Source organism: Podarcis cretensis, assembly GCF_951804945.1.
Source record: "Podarcis cretensis genome assembly, chromosome: 13".
Taxonomy (NCBI): domain Eukaryota; kingdom Metazoa; phylum Chordata; class Lepidosauria; order Squamata; family Lacertidae; genus Podarcis; species Podarcis cretensis.
In genome coordinates, this window is record NC_137182.1 from 31,008,675 (window position 1) to 31,025,888 (window position 17,214).

The 17,214-nt window shown below is 40.2% G+C and overlaps 2 protein-coding genes across 2 annotated transcripts; both read right to left on the reverse strand.

Moving 5' to 3' along the window:
• Positions 1-3,369: 3,369 nt before the first annotated feature.
• LOC307200565 (uncharacterized protein) lies at positions 3,370-16,724 on the reverse strand (the record flags this gene model as incomplete). Its single annotated transcript, XM_079949100.1, has 2 exons — positions 3,370-4,402; positions 15,823-16,724. The coding sequence occupies 2 exons, from the start codon at positions 16,722-16,724 to the stop codon at positions 3,370-3,372; spliced, it is 1,935 nt and encodes a 644-aa protein (XP_079805226.1).
• On the reverse strand, positions 8,534-9,478 carry LOC307200169 (olfactory receptor 10A4-like; the record flags this gene model as incomplete). The annotated part of the gene is made up of 1 exon (XM_079948584.1): positions 8,534-9,478. One exon carries the CDS (start codon positions 9,476-9,478, stop codon positions 8,534-8,536), a length of 945 nt encoding a protein of 314 aa, XP_079804710.1.
• Positions 16,725-17,214: the final 490 nt, after the last annotated feature.

A 17,214-nucleotide genomic window follows, 5' to 3' on the forward strand; every position in this document is an offset into this window, starting at 1 on the left:
ACCCTATGAAATTTTGCACTTTCCAAAATTCTGCTGGAACATTTTGTCTAGAAATTGGTTCTATAATTCTATGATTGCAGCATCTGTTCCAACTTTATATTATTTCCAGTTTTCAAATTCATATTTTCAATAGTTTATCCATACCCACGCCCTTTCTGTGTTTGTGTACAGGCTTGCACTTTAATGAGAGGAGAGGATGGGGACAAAGCCAAGAGTGTCTTGCATAGTTTGGTGATATTTACTGGGATTTTTAAAAAATAAGAAGACATGACATTGCAATACTGTTTGTTTGTTTGTTTGTTTGTTTCTTGTAGATGCAAGAATACTGGTTTGTGGAACCTCTGAACCATACCATAGTGACAACGTTCATTATTCTGGGCTTCCCTAATACTCGGAAGGTGGAAATTGCCCTCTTTTTTCTCTTCCTTGCTATGTACCTTCTTACAATGACTGGCAACATAATCATAATCATAACAGTTAAGACAGACAGCCATCTTCAAACCCCCATGTACTTCTTCCTGGGAAACCTCTCTTTCTTGGACATTGGCTATACATCTTCAACAGTCCCTAAGCTGCTGTCCATCTTGTTGATGGGGGTGCACACAATTTCCTTTGCTGCCTGTTTGCTACAGTCCTACTTCTTCTTTTTTCTTGGGACAGCTGAGTGCTTCCTCCTTGCAGTGATGGCCTATGACCGATATGTGGCCATATGCTATCCGCTCAGATATTCAACAATCATGAATAAAAGAGTGTGTGTGTTTCTCGTGGTTGCCTGCTGGGCAGGAGGCTGTCTGGCCCCTATGGTAGCTGCCATAGTGGTGGTGAATTTACCCTTTTGTGGCCCCAATGTAATAAACCATTTCTTTTGTGATATTCCACCATTACTAAAACTGGCTTGCGTAGACACATCTCTTACACAGAAGATTGTATTCTTCCTTTCTGCTATGGTGATTCTGAGCACGTTCCTGTCCACTGTTGTCTCCTATATATACATTAGTATAACCATATTGAGAATACCTTCCTCACATGGGCGCCGCAAGGCTTTCTCCACTTGTGCCTCCCATCTTACTGTTGTTTCTTTATATTATGGGACAGTGATCTTCATGTATGTAAGTCCAACTACCCGTTCATCTTTTGACCTGAACAAAATCATAGCTGTGGTGTACAGTGTAGTTACTCCAATGCTCAACCCTATGATCTACACGTTGAGGAATAAGGATATGAAAGCAGCATTGAAAAAAATAATCCTCAAAGTGCAGATTGCTAAGAAGTTTGATTTCCCCAGTGAATTCAGTCACTGAGAAAATTATGTCTGCAACGGTGAAAATGGAACATCATATGTCTACAGCTTCTTTTTAATCTAAATAGAAATATCCAATAAAATATGTTTGCATTCAGATTTTCACAACAAAATATTTTTAAAAAAATTCTCTCAAAACATGCATGTTATTTGTTGTCTGAGCAGAGAACTGTGTCAAAACATATGGGAAGTATGAACACTGGTAATCATCATCATATTCAAACTGAAGTGAACAGGGCAGAGCGAGCTGAAAAGTAGCTCCCAAGTATTAAGAATCATTGACTTGTTCTCCAACATGCCCATAACAAAATAATTAATAGTGGAATATGCAATTATCAATTTTCTTGGCCATTTTTTCTTGTGCCTCATCCTTATCCAATGCAATAAATAAAGGGGGTGTACAAGTAACTTCCTCTAAGCTACTTCAAGTCTTGCTCTGAGCTTCCAAACTGAAATGGAGCTGATTTTATGAATATTATTAATGATGTATAAAGTATATTAATTTGCTTTATTTTTCATTTTTAAATTATTCTTTTTTTATAAGCATTAGGCACTCTTCTACTTTATATACCTTTGCACTTTCACACCCACCCACATGCATATTTCTACTGCTTACTAGGAAGTATAGGGGATGGGGAGAGGTGGAAAAGAGGTTATTAGCAAGCTTGTGTTTGCTTGGAAACAAACCAACCAAATTTCAATGCACAACTGTATGGGAATGGTAGTTGGGTACTAGAACACACTCTCAATTCACATTAGAAGAAGCCCTCTTAGCAAGCCAGAGTCCCATGTAAACAGTGCGCCCCAGACTATATCCAGCATACTTTGATATATACCAAAGGGGGTTCTTCACAAACAAATCAGTATCATAAATTTCCCAAAAAATAGAAAACAAGTAGGAGCAGGTATGTAGCTTGTGTTAGTTTCTGTTTCCTCACTGAGCAGCTGCTTGCAGTCACAGGACTGTTTACATTCCACAGTCCAGATACTGTTGGATTCTCACGGGAAAGGGAGACGGGATGTGACGTTACTGGTTTCCTGTTTCCTTTGTTCTTTCTATTTTCTTTGTTCAGTTGCTCTCTGCTTCTCACAAAGAGATGTATATTTCTTTGCTCTCTGCATAGCTTAGTAATAAAGTATAGCAATGTAGCCCATACCTGCCTCATCCTTCCATTGTGGACTTTGTTGTTTTAATGCTCTGCTGGGCTCAAAGGAAGATGAGCCATATCAGCTTGGACGACTGGAGCTGAAATTCTAATAGCTTGCTGGTGCTTCTGGAAACATCTCTGTCACTTGAGGGACAGGTAACCTTAATGGCTAGGAAGGCCTATGCCTGGGTTTGGTTGATGTGATAACTGATGGTCATTTCTGGATAAAGATAGGCTAGCCATGGTTATTCATGCCAACCTCCAAGCTTACAATTGCAATGCATTCTACATGGGACTGCCTTTGAAGATAGTTTGGAAATTGTAGCTTTTGCAAGTAAGCTGGTAGGGCCAATATTCTCTGAGCATGCTATCACTATCTTAAATAAGTTACCACTGCCATTCCCTGCCTCCCAGCATTCAATACCTGAGGTTGACACCTCTCTTTGCCTAATAATAGGGTCACTCCTTCTGAGGAGATATGGGATACAGGAATTAAGCATTATCCCATGCTGAAGAGGTGGTAGAATGTACAGTCCTAATAGCTATACTGCATATAGAGTAACAGTAGTTTCATGGGATTGGCTCTTATTCTCATCAGTGCTATCATCCAACCAAATAACTTCAATCAAAAGAAATTAAGAAAGAAACAAGTCTTGGCAAATAATTGTAAACAAGAAATCTAGTTGATTAATAAAAATAATATTTTACAATAAAAGTTCATTACATGCTGTATTTTCCCTGTAATTCCTGTACTCTTCAAATGGTTGGATATATATTTTCCTAAAAATTGAAGATACTTTTTGAAAATAATTATAGCATAAATTTATATAAGATATAAAGCTGATAAAAGAAAGCCCATCCATACATCCAAATCACCATTTTATATCACAGTCATCAAGTCATGCACATGCCAGATCTATGTTAATTATCAACAAATAATATTGTGTTCTGGGCAAATATTCTCCTGCACAATGTCCTTTTCAATGCACCTTTTACCTCTTTGTTTCTCAGGCTATAGATGATTGGATTTAACATGGGTGTGATGACTGTGTAGGACAGGGAGAGGATCTTCTTTGTATCTGGTGAGTAACTGGATTTGGGCCGGAAATAGGTAGATGTAGCTGTACCGTAAAACAAAGTAACCACTACGAGATGAGATGAACATGTTGAGAAGGCTTTATGTCGTCCCTCTGCTGAAGGCATGCTCAGGATAGTGGTGATGATGCGAACATATGTGAGGAGAATCAAGAGGAAGGGAAACATGATGAAGAGCACAGTGGCCGTGAGAGCTTCAATTTCAAACATGTAAGTATCAGCACAAGCCAACTCTAGAACAGGGGGACTGTCACAGAAGAAATGGTTGACTTTATTAGGTCCACAAAATGGCAAACTGAAGATCCATGTGGTCTGTACAGTAGAGACAGGGAAGCCTGAGAACCATGATGCAGCTGCTAACTGGAAGCAGGTCCTTCTGTTCATAATGTCTGGATAACGTAAGGGATTGCAGATGGCAATGTAACGGTCATATGCCATGGCAGCAAGAAGACAGCACTCAGCTGCACCAAAGAAGAAGAAGAAATACATTTGTGTGGCACAGCCAGCATAGGAAATGGTCTTGTTCTCTATCAGAAAATTGACCAGCATCTTTGGGACAATGACCAAATTGAAGCAGATCTCCAAGAAAGAAAGGTTCCGGAGAAAGAAATACATGGGGCTTTGAAGTGAAAGGTCCAAGGTTGTGACAAGAACAATGAGGACATTTCCTGACAAAGTTATTCCATAGATGATAAGGAAGAGGATGAAAAGAGGTACCTGAAGCTCAGGGTGATTGGAAAAGCCAATAAGGATGAATTCTGTAACACTGGTCCAATTGTCTTGGGTAATTAACTTTTTCTCAGTCTGTGTCATCATGTCTTGAACACTGTCAGATAAAGCTGTCGGGGTGTTCCTTCTTCTATAAGCAATTTTCTAAAGAGATGGTAGTGTCTCTCTACCACTCTTCAACCATTGAACTTGTTCCTTTCTGTTAGTAGAAAGCAATAAAGGATGGACAGGTCAAATATGGGCAGTTTAAGGCAGGATAAGGGGAAATGTATTGTCATCAGTCTTTAAAAGTTGACTTACTCAGTCTAATTGTCCATCACTTTGTTAATCAGTGTCTTGTTCTTTAATGTGCTCATTTTGTTCTCAATGCATTTCTTCCTCTCCAACACCCAGCATTACACAACAATTTCTTGTAGGAACTTCACATAAAATAAAATAAAATGCTATAGTGTCCGTAGGAGAGTTGTTCACTCCCTTATTGAGAAACTGTTAGATGGAATATCTTACATGTTTAACTGTGGCTGGGAAAAATCTATTCGAAACATAACCATTACATTTACAGAATTGGTTGGGAGATAGTCCATACCTTTTGGCTCTATGACTGAAATGTTCCACTTACTAATTTGCAAGTGTAATTTCAAATAAGACCTCTGCAAACTATCTGTTTAGATTTCGCTCAAGAATGATCTACCTGTATTTTACCAAATAATCATTGCCACTGCAAAATAGCTATACCCCTTTTTGGGGGCCCTAAAATCAGTCCCAAAGGATTCACCGCATAATCATTGCAGGAGTGAAAATACCTTTCCAAAGAATGAAAATCCCTTGCGAGTGAGGTGTTTCATTTTGCTCTGAAGCTGTTGTTTACTTTCAACAGCATTTCTCTGCTCTTAAAAATTAAATGGCTCTTGGTGCAGCTGTTTCCCAGGCTCTTCCTGTTCTGCTGTGGGCCCACGCCTGCCTGTGGGCCTTTCCTGTTGGCTGAGCCAGCCCTCAGCCCATGGAGAACGAGGCAGCCCCACACAGGGAGCAAAGGCAGTGGTGGCAGCTGAGGAGGCCCAGCCCAAGACCCAGCAATGGAGGAGAAATTTGGCAGGGGAAGGGATGATGGTGAGGTCCTGCCCGGAGGCACACATCTGGGACCCGCAGATTTGCCCAGCACCCAGTAACTGTGTGTGCCAGGGAGCGAGCAGCAGAGGCGTGCATGCCTGAGGTAGGGCCAGTGCAGAGGGCGAGTGTGGTGTAGTGGTTAAGAGCGGTAGACTCGTAATCTGGTGAACCAGGTTCGCATCTCTGCTCCTCCACATGCAGCTGCTGGGTGACCTTGGGCTAGTCACACTTCTCTGAAGTCTCTCAGCCCCACTCACCTCACAGAGTGTTTGTTGTGGGGGAGGAAGGGAAAGGAGAATGTTAGCTGCCTTGAGACTCCTTCGGGTAGTGATAAAGCGGGATATCAAATCCAAACTCTTCTTCTTCTTCTGTTCAGGACTGACCTGCATCACCCAGCAACTTACTATAACAACTTCACATCTGGTGAACCAGGTTCGCGTCTCTGCTCCTCCACATGCAGCTGCTGGGTGACCTTGGGCTAGTCACACTTCTCTGAAGTCTCTCAGCCCCACTCACCTCACAGAGTGTTTGTTGTGGGGGAGGAAGGGAAAGGAGAATGTTAGCTGCTTTGAGACTCCTTCGGGTAGTGATAAAGCGGGATATCAAATCCAAACTCTTCTTCTTCTTCTGTTCAGGACTGACCTGCATCACCCAGCAACTTACTATAACAACTTCACAGTGAGTTCTGGCACATATTTTCTTGGGAAAAAGCACTGAGGAAATGGGATGGGTCTTTGGCTAATCATTTGTTCATTTCTTACAAGTTCCTCTGTTTTGTTTACCTTGTCCATACCTTGTCCATAAACTTAGTAAGATTGCGCGCTCTCTCTCTCACGCTTTCTCTCTCTCTGTGTGTGTGTGATAATTAAAGTTTGCTGATAACACCAAATTAGTGTGCTAATCTTTAATATTAAGAGGTCAGGAATTTTTACACAAACCTTTTAGATTATGTTTAAGATAAAGACTAGCACCAGGGTCGTGATAGTTTATTGATGGTATATTTTATATCAAGTTTTGCCAACTTTACAGATGGTATTATCTACAGGGGATGAGAGGAGCCATAGGAAAAGTTCCGATGGGTACACATCACTACATTTGGAGATGGTGAAGTCTCCTTCACTGGAAGCAATTAACCAGAGGATGATACGCTGTATATCTGGGGTGCTGAAAGTGCAAAAGTGTTGTACTGGACAGGGGCTGGAGGTGGACTAAAATTATGGAGGTTTACTCTAAACTTATGTGAATTCTCCATTTATCAGATATAGTGATGTAGAATGCAGGCTAATGCAAGTGGACAGAATACAGTATGAAATGGAAAGGAAGCTTTGCTGATTCTAAATTAGTGTTATATCATATAAATCAAAGTGAAGAATCACACAATGTCCACAGTCAAAATGGGATGCTAGACTAGATTGGCCTGATCCAGCAAGCTTCTTCTTATGTTCTTATTCCTAAATTGGAATAGGTGATAAAAAACCCAGACATGTATGTGAATACACTAAGGTTGAACTCATAAATTTCCTGTTGAGCAGCAGCTACATGGCAAAGGTTTGCTAATTAAAAATGAATAAATTATTTGCCTACCTGCAGAATCTTAGGAGCTTAGGAGCCACCCAGATTGTGAAAGATTTGCGCTTTGGTGACCAAGTTTGATTATATGAATTTCCTTAAGTGACACCTGGGATTAGATTGTCCCCTCTTCATTCTCCCTAGAGTAGTTAATGCTAATTGTGCAATATCTGATTAAACCAAATATTTACTTTTCAGAAAACACAGATACAATTATGTTAACAGGGATGTTTTCCCTACTGACATTTTGTGGGTGAAATAGAACATGTTTAAAGTAATATGCTGTTTCCCCTATCCACAAGAGTAGATTAACAGTCTAGATTAATTTTAATTCTGATATAGGTTTCTGTCTTCATCAGCTGTGCATTTTCTCATCAGTACTTACAACAGTTAATGAGACAGAGGGCTGTATTCCCCCCCCCCCCAGTATCCAAGATACAGGCTCAGACCACATGGTGGAAGCAACGTGAGACCCACATTGAGCAAAAGGTTCCTGCATTGCAGGTAGTTGACCTAGATGACCCTTGGGGTCCCTTTCAGCTCCACAACTCTATGATTTTATGTTCTTAGCATGGCATGGTGTGCTGTATAAATTATCAGTTTTATAGGAAACCATCACTTCATTGTGATAGCAACCCATAATGGATTGTACTGAAAGGCTGCTTTTCTCCAACAGAAGGAGCTTCTTCCAAGGAAGATCATTCCACTGGAAGAAGTGTGTTTCAAAGGAGGACAAGAATCTTTGGATCCAACACCTTGAGACAATCTAAAAAAAGAAAGCACTGAAGTTCATATATAGGAAATACATAAACCAACCAACCTAACACATACATGTTCTTATTTGCAGCGCTAACAAGCACTGGCACAAAATATTTTTAACAACCACCACAAAGTGTTTGGTCCATTCATTTTTCACATTGTCCCCAATGCCTTCCCTGTGCATCCTGATCCCTCCTTCCCTGTTGACAGTCCTCCAGTGAGTGGAGAGCTGCATTCACAATAGCTGTACACTTATGCAGGGCTTGTCTCCAGATGTTGGACTGCAGTTCTCATCCTCCATGCCCTTTGGCCATGTTGGCTGGGGCTGATGAGAACTGGAACTAAACAATGTCAGCAGGGCATTGGCTATGCCTGACTTTATGGCAAGCTAGGGAATTGAGTGGATCCAGTCCTAAAAGATCTGTTTCTATGAATACAGCATTTTCTATCATGATTCTCAATCACAGAGCCACAGAAGGGGTCACTTATAACTTTATATCTCATTCTCAAAATATATTTTCAAAACAGGGAGATAAGTTAAAGTGCAACAACAAGAAATAAGGGATACTTCAATCTGTTACCTTTGCAGGGTAGGTGCAGGTGAGTGAGGAACATAGGAAGTTGCCATATGCAGTCAAACCACTAGTTCATCTAGTTCAACACTGTCTACATTGTCTATGAGTGGATCTCCAAGATTTCAGACACTGAGTTTCTCTTAGCCCTTTTTGTCATTGTTGAAGACTCAGCCTGGGTCCTTCTGCATGCAAAACAGATGCACCACTACTGAACTACATCCCTGGAACCCTTCCAGTCTTTCATGTGATTACAGCTGCAATTTCAGTGTTTTTCTACTCAAAAGTCTCTTCGTGGCTTCTTTCACTTCCTTGTTTCTCAAACTGTAGATGATGGGATTCAGCATGGGAGTGACAACTGTGTACGATAAGGACAACAGCTTTTGGGTGTTTGGAGAATAACTGGATTTGGGTCGGAAATAAGTTAATCCAGCTGTGCCGTAGAACAAAGTCACCACAACAAGATGTGAAGAGCAAGTGGAAAAGGCTTTGTGTCTGCCTTCGGCTGATGGCATTCGTAAGATCGTAGTGATAATATGAACATAGGAGACCAAGATTAGGATAAATGGGGATAGTACAATTACAATAATCCCTGTGACAGCATACAGCTCAAACAGATAAGTGTCTGCACAGACTAGTTTTAACACTGGTGGACCGTCACAAAAAAAGTGATTGACCTTATTGGGACCACAGAATGGGAAACTAAATAGCCATGTTGTCTGAACTGTCCCCACTGGAATTCCTGAGCACCAGGAGAACAGGGCCAGATGGATACAAAACCTCTTTTTCATAATTACTGTATAGTGCAAAGGGCTGCATACGGCTATATAGCGGTCATAAGCCATGGAAGCCAGGAGAAAACACTCAGAACTTCCAAAAAAGAAAAAGAAATACATTTGCATGACACACCCAGGGAAGGAAATGGTTTTGTTCTCTGAAAGGAGGTTCACCAACATTTGAGGGACTATAACTAGAGTGAAGCAGATCTCCAAGAAAGACAAATTCCTGAGAAAGAAATACATGGGGTTTTGAAGGGCTGGATCAATTGTTGTGAGCAAAATGATGGTGATATTTCCCAATAAGGTCACAATATACATAATTGCAAATACCAGAAAAAGCAGAAGCTGCAGCTGAAGAAGATCAGAAAACCCCAACAAAATAAACTCTGTGACATCACTACTGTTTGTCCATGCCATTCTTTATTATTTACTAAGAAGTTAAGGGAAGGGGGTGGCTCTTTCCCCCCTGTTATGTTGTTCCTGTAATGCTAACCAGACTCAAAGGAATTGTGATAAGAACAATATACTGCACAAACCTTTAAGAATTGCTACACCACAATATACTATGTTTTGGAATGCTTTTCAAACATGAATGCTTCTGGTTGTGGCAACAGCACCTCAGATTGATCTCCAAGTATGCATCTTAAGATGCATCACAAAACATGGTGATAATGTTGGGAAACCATGGCACGGTGCAGATTATGGGAAAGTGAAAAATCCAATATGCTTTTGCAGTATAGCAGCTGCATTCCTCACTGGATATCCAGTCTTCATTTGGAGCCATCATTTTTCTTTGTAGAATAGAAAATAACATCTATAAAGGAAAGGAGCAGAGGAAGAAAAAAATTAATGAAGACTTGACATTATGAGGCTGTCATTGGACAAACAGGTATAGCTTATATAAGCTTATTATTAAAATATTTCAATTCTAAACTCCTTGAAATGCATGTTAAAGATTCCTTTCTTTCATAAATGCTTAAACCAATGTTCTAAATTTAACTCTTCTAATGACAAGAACTGTTTTGCATCTGCAGAATAAATTACCTGTTCCATATAGTCACTAAAAAATGGCAAGCTACACATATTTTGAAATACCCCAAAATCCCAGAGAGATGCTGATGGATGATGTGAGTTGTAGCCCAACATCATCGGGGGGGGGGGTGTCAGTTCTTTATCATTGCATGATGTGACCCTGTGCTTTCTTCATTAGGCTAACTAACATTTCTTTTGATAAATTGTGACAAATATCCCCATTGTGTAGAATTCCAAAAAACAAACAAACCAAGAAACAAGAAAAAACCTAGTACGCCTGAATAAGGATGGGGAAGAAATTTAATTCAATACCCATTTAAAGGTGAACTTACCTAATCCACACTTCTCAAAACAATATGTAAACAAAACCACAGCCATTCTTTGAAATTCACACTTTTGTGAATTTTGTAATGGAGTTCTCCAGAAAAACAAAGCTGTCATATCCACCCATCCCTGCTCTGGAATTTGATGACAATTATTTAAGGTGAAACCAGCAAATCATAACTTGCAGTAAAATCTTTGATTGCAAAGAAGAGCAGCAAATGTATTTATCTGGGTCATCTTTAATCACAGGAGGTTTGCGGGTGTAGGAAGTTGGGATTCTGGAACCCTGGAGGCTTCATTAAGTACTCCTACTTCATTGTCTAAACCACTTTTTATTTAGATCTGTGTTGTGTATTGCAATTTCATGTACACCTCTAAGAAATATGAATAATTATGTGGTATATAAATGCTTTATAAAAAAATCAAGGGAAATTGTCAGTGTCCTGTCATATCTGAAAATGTGGTAGCTATTATTCTTGAGGAATTTCTCTGTGAATTAATAAGTGAAGCAAATCAAAGCAAACCAATTATAAGCAAAGTGATTACTTTTTTCAAAAGTGCATGATATCCAGGTTCTCCTTAAGACATCTCTAGAACAAGGGACTCTGTGAATGCAAACTCCTACAAACAGACTAAGAAGTAAGCCTTATTGAAACCAGTGAGATTTAGTTCTGGCTAAACATTAATAGGACCTCACTACATAACTGTGCTAATCTTTAAATTAACATGTTTCAGAAAGATGTGCAAAGTAAGACGAGACACCTATCACTGGACTAACTAAAGCCACTTTATTCAATTTTAACATACCAGTATCAGGAATATTCATATTCTGCAGGATACAATGCAGGAGCCATCTAGCAACCATCTCTGCTTCAAACCTGGGCAAAAATCTCCACTATCCACACTTTTAAATTGACATTTGTTGATGATTTCATAACATGTGGTTCTCAGAAAGTTTCCAAGAAGAGAAAGTGGCCCCCAGGTGGAAAAAAATTCCCAACCCCTGCAACATAGTGAACAGCTGCCTCCAATCTACTTAGCCCATAGGTGATTAGTTAAACCCACAATGCAACTCAAGCGTGGGTCAGTGAGGTGCTGAGACAACAACAAATGTCCCTGATAGCTGCAAAACTGTCCAGAAGGAGTAGCCTTCCATCAATGTTCAATAATTTGTTATGCAGGAGTTCAGGTGATAATCATAGGTAGTCTCACTAGAAGTGGATGGCATAGTGGGGCTGCACTGATCATCTGACCTCCCTTTGGATGAGTTGTGGCTAAATTCCAGGATGGAAAGCCATCACGGTACAAATTCACCAGCAGGAGCACCTAATGCATTTAATCAAGTCAACCTTGCCCCTCTGCCTCTCCATCCCACCATGCAGCAGCAACTCAGCTCAGTCAGGTGAGCTACTGATTTTCACCAAGCTTTTTATGATAGGTGAGTTGTTGTACATGTCTCTGGCTTTTTACAGTGTCATTGATTTAATTAGTAATGTAGTAGAATGCAGGTAAAAAAATGGGGGGAGCACAATGCTTTTACCTTTCGCTCATATGAGTTGCCTCCTCTGACACTGTGATGTCAAGAGATTTTTGTGACCAAAAGTATCCTTTTAAAATTAAAAATTAAAATGGTCACACCCACTTTTACACTTGAGGCACATCCACTTTAATGTGTGCCATGAGTTGCCATAGGTCAATGCAGTCCTTGACCTGGAAAAGATTTTTCATCCCTGAACTATGTAATATACAAAGAAGACCTATTGGAACCAATTGATTTCAGTAACTTTATCATGTGTCCAGTACTGGGTCTAAGCATTTATTATTTCCATTTCTTTATTTATTCAGAATTCTGCTGCAAAATCCATTTGTTGGGATTAAACAGAAAATCAAATATCATTTACTGGTAATCTATTTCAACAATAGGTCAACGAGGTCAAGGTTCAGATGCTCTTAGATTCTCAAAACCACTCACGAACAGTAGCACCTAGGAATGGCAACACTTTCATGAAAATCAGATATGCCCAGCTGTTTCCTTTCACTTTTACATTTTAGGGGCAAAATGTCCACACACCAGAATAACTTCAGTTTATTATTCATCTTCTTCCAAAGTCTCAAAACTCCAACATTTAGGAACTTTCCCCTGAAGAGGTTAGAAACACATGAACATTTCTGCCTGGCTGAAAAGGTTGTAAATCCTTTCTATTTCATGAAACCTTTAATTCAGCAATAAAATCAACCAAGAGGAACCTATATATCTCTAGATATGGTTGGACTTCAAATCCCATCAGTCCCAGCCCACATGGGTAATGTTCAGAAATGATGGGATTTGTAGTCCAGCAACCTCTAAAGGGTCAAAGGCTCTCCATCCCTGTCCTACAGGAATGCTCCTCAATAACCCCCATGAATGGTACAACACAAGATGTGCAAACCCAAGGCACTCTCTGTTACTACTCAACAAATCAGACACTTTTTGTTGGATAATTTTTATTAAAAGTTTTCATGGGTTACAAAAGTATGTGCAAATACAACTCTTTGGGACAGTGGTCCTACAAGAAATATGCAAAATAAATAAACAAGTATTAGAAGCCACCCCAGAAGTGGCCCTTTTGAATATTTTCCAAGAAAATAATGCTCACTCACAATATAAAGAGCTTATAACCCACCAACTCTCAGGAGCCAGTAACATCAAAGCTAGACACAGAAGAGATCTGTGACCTGAGCCCCCACACCCTTGTTTAGAAACACCCTGGGGAGAAGTGTGAAACTCTAACCAGTGATGCTTTCATTCTTTCTCTTCAGATGGTCTCATGGAATAATGATAGTATTGGTATGAGTTTGTGTGTTCCAGACGTCTCTAATCTCCGAATCCAATGAGTATTAGAATTTAATCAAGGCTGGAATGTTAAGCAGGATGCCAGACCTCTCTAATTCCTAAATCCAGCAAGTGATAATCAAGCCTTCAAATTCTAGGAAATATCCAGACTAGAATCTGGGTGTGGTCTAAGGAGACCAAAGGAAGGGCTTTGTGGGAGATGGCACCCTTTCTCTATTTGCAGATAGTGAGAAGGACAAAAGCCAGAGTTAAGAGTTAGCTGTTATATGAGCTAGAAGCTGGAGGCAAAATCAGCAAGCTGGAAAGGCAGAGAAACAGAGCTTTGTTGTCTGCTTAAATCCAAGGCAGAGGATATGGGAGAAACAAGACCCTCTTGGGGTATTGATGCTGTGCATCCCTCCATCGTAGGCTCAGGTTGCATACATGTCTCAATATTCCATAAATACACCACCGTCTCCAATGTGCTTCATATCCAAAAGGAAACATGAACCCCTGGAACCCCTGGAATCTTACATCGCTTGGAGATTGGGATGACAGGTAACACTGTTGTCAGAAGTTTGGATTCATGTTTCCTGGAGGACAGCCTGCTAGAGAGATGTGCCCAAGTTGAAATGGAGAGAAGAATATCATCATTCATTGAGTGGTTTAAGAGAGTAATGCAGCTACAAAGCCAACAGCTGGATAAAATGGATCAGCTGCTGTGGAGAGGAAAGTGTGATGCCATGTGATGTGTGAAAAGTTATACAGGGGCTTAAAAGTGACCCAGGAGTCTAGCTGCAATGCACCCAGATGGAAAGAGTGACTAAAGAGATCCAGAAGGTGGATGGAAATCTGAAGGACCTGGACTGCACAGAGATGCCATCAGTAGAAGTGAAGGAGGAAGACAATGCCTTGGAAAAGGGTGAACTCGCTGCAGCTGAAGAGCTGCTGTTAATTGATTTCTCCAGTGCCAGCAGTGGAAGAAGAAAGTGCTGCAGAGAAAGGAAAGCTGGGTGGAGCTGAGGAATTGCTGCTAGAATCTTGCTCTGCTTGGAGATTGTGGTGGCATGCAGCAATACATTCACAAATACTCATGTTTTTCAAGAGGCACTCTTGCAAGAAGAATCTTGACAATGGCCAGACTCTACTTCTGATTTTACTGGTATGTTGCTGAATCAGCTGGCAAAGCCATAAGTGTGTATTTTTTATTTTTTGTCAGTACACCATTTGATTATCGTCTTTCCCCCCTGTAAAATACCTGCTTTTTCTCCTTTTATATGTGCCAGTTAACGTAACATTTTCATTGCACATAAAGGCAATTCAGATATATTCAAATACAAAAACTTTTTTTAAAAAAACTGCTATAGAAAATTGTTATAAACATTTTAATATTCATACAGGTTTTGGATTTTTATCTTTTTCACAGAACCATGAGAAATATGCTATCAGATTCAGCGTGTTCAAATTTTAACCTGATTTTTTTCTTGCTATTAGCATGCTAAAATGTCATGGAATAGAAAAGCATACTTTTTTTCCCAGTATCCAGGAATGTTAAGTCTCTTCTTTCATATTTTTGTTGTAAAGTCTAAACCTGAAGAAGTGTCTCTGCCACCATCATTCAGCATGGACACTGAGGTCCACTTCCAAGGGCCTTCTGGCGGTTCCCTCACTGTGAGAAGTGAAGTTACAGGGAACCAGGCAGAGGGCCTTCTTGGGAGTGGTCCTCTCCCTGTGGAACACCCTCCCACCAGATGTTAAGCAAATAAAGAAATGCACAACTTTTAGAAGACATCTGAAGGCAGCCCTGTGTCAGGAAGTTATTGATGTTTGATGTTTCATTATGCTTTTATATGTGTTGGAAGTCACCTAGAGTGGCTGGGGAAACCCAGCCAGATGGGCAGTGTATAAATAATAAAAATTTTATGATTTAAATTATTATAATGTAATTATTAATCAAACAACATTTCATAAATGTTTTGCAAGTTGACAAAAATTCCCATTGCATAAGAGTTCAGATATTACTAAGGGAACAATCCTAGGTGGAAAAAGCTGGTGTAAAGCATGATGGTGCAAGTTGAGCCGACATAAAATTAGACTAGTTCCAAGCTAATTCCAGCTGCTGCTGCTGCTGATCTACCCAGAGACATAGCATGGGGGGGGGCAGGTGAGCCATGCCCCTGGACACACATTTTTGAGGGGGCATAGAGCCCTGGCAGCTAAGGCGCAGTGCTGAGCAGGTTGGTCTAGTGGGCAGGTGGACGGAGGCAGCAGGCAAGGCAGATCAGGATGACTCAACACTTAGCTTGGGGGAGGCATTCATCAATAGTTTCCCTAGCAAATCATTCATTTTAGGTAAACTGCCTTAAGGTTTTTTCTACAATTATGCAGTATATAAAATAAATAAATAAATAAATAAATAATTGTTCTGGCTCCGCTAAACCTCCCCCTTACCAGTCCCCTCAAATGTATAACAGTGTGCATAGGTTTTTCTCACACATAATTTCATTTTAAAAATCAGGATAGTATGAAAATCACGATAGTATGAAAATCTAAATCATTGTCAAGCCTTCATCAAAGTCATTTTCTTAGGAGCTTATTTAAAGCTATCTTCACTTCTTTGTTTTTTAGGCTGTATATGATAGGGTTTAACATGGGGGTGAGGATGCTGTACTGAATGGACACCAGCTTGTCTAATGTCTCCGAGTACCCAGATGCAGGTCTCATGTACCTAATGAATGCTGTCCCACAAAACAGGAGGACCACAGTGAGATGGGAAGCGCAAGTAGAAAATGCCTTCTGCCTTCCTTCCGCCGAACGTATCTTGAGAATGGTGCTAATAATGCGCATATAGGAAGCTACAATTAGAAGGAGGGAGGCAAACCCTAATGTCATGCTGAAGGTCAGAATCACCATTTCATTGGCAAAGGTACTACTGCAAGACAGCTGCAGCAGCAAAGGCAACTCACAGCTGAAATGGTTAATATTTCTGGGACCGCAGAAGTGCAAGCCAGTTAAAAAGAGGGTATTAACAAGGGAATCCAAGAAGCCCGATATCCATGCAGCTACCACCATTTGGACACATACACGGTGGCTGATAATGGTGCTGTATCTCAGTGGGTTGCAAATGGCAGCAAAGCGGTCATATGCCATTGCTGAAAGTAAGAAGATCTCCGTTCCAACCATGAAAATGAAGCAAAAGATCTGAGTGATGCAGCCATTGAGAGAAATTGTCTTCTTACTAGCTAGGAGGCTTTCAAGCATCTTGGGAACTGTTACTGAGGAATAGCAGATGTCAAGGAAGGATAAGTTAGTAAGAAAGAAATACATCGGGGTATGTAACTGAGGGTTAACCCTTATCACCAGCATGATAAGCATGTTTCCTACAAGGGTTATTAGGTAGATGGACAAGAAAATCAGAAACAGGAAAACTTGGAGTGTTGCATCATCAGAAAGCCCCAGAAGAATAAACTCATCCACAATGGTCTGGTTTTCCATTGTACTTTTCACAACAGGCCTATGATCTAGAAAGAAATGTAGAGGGTGGGAGAGAGGAAGAAGATGAATTAATACATTCAAGAGGAATTGTGCAAAGCAGATAAACAACAAAACTGGTTCATTAGGCTCATACTGTGTATGTTGAGGAGAGTACAACAATGTTCAACACATTATTTATACAACTTTGTGTTCACTTGGGCTAAATTGCATAGGAAGATATATAAATAGTTTGTTGACCGCAATGAGGGCCACCATAAAATCCATATTTACTATTGCTTCTGGATTTAGCTCTTTTCTGTATATGCCATTGCATTGTCACAAATGGTTTCTTCTCATCTTTGCCACAACAAATCTTAGTTTTACCTTTTAAATCTGCCACCTATGTTCCCCTCAAAGTTTTATTTAGGCGAAATTTCAATTACATCTCTAATATTGATGCCCAGAATATTGAGGAATCTCCTCATGATGTGATGGAAAATGTTCATTAGTC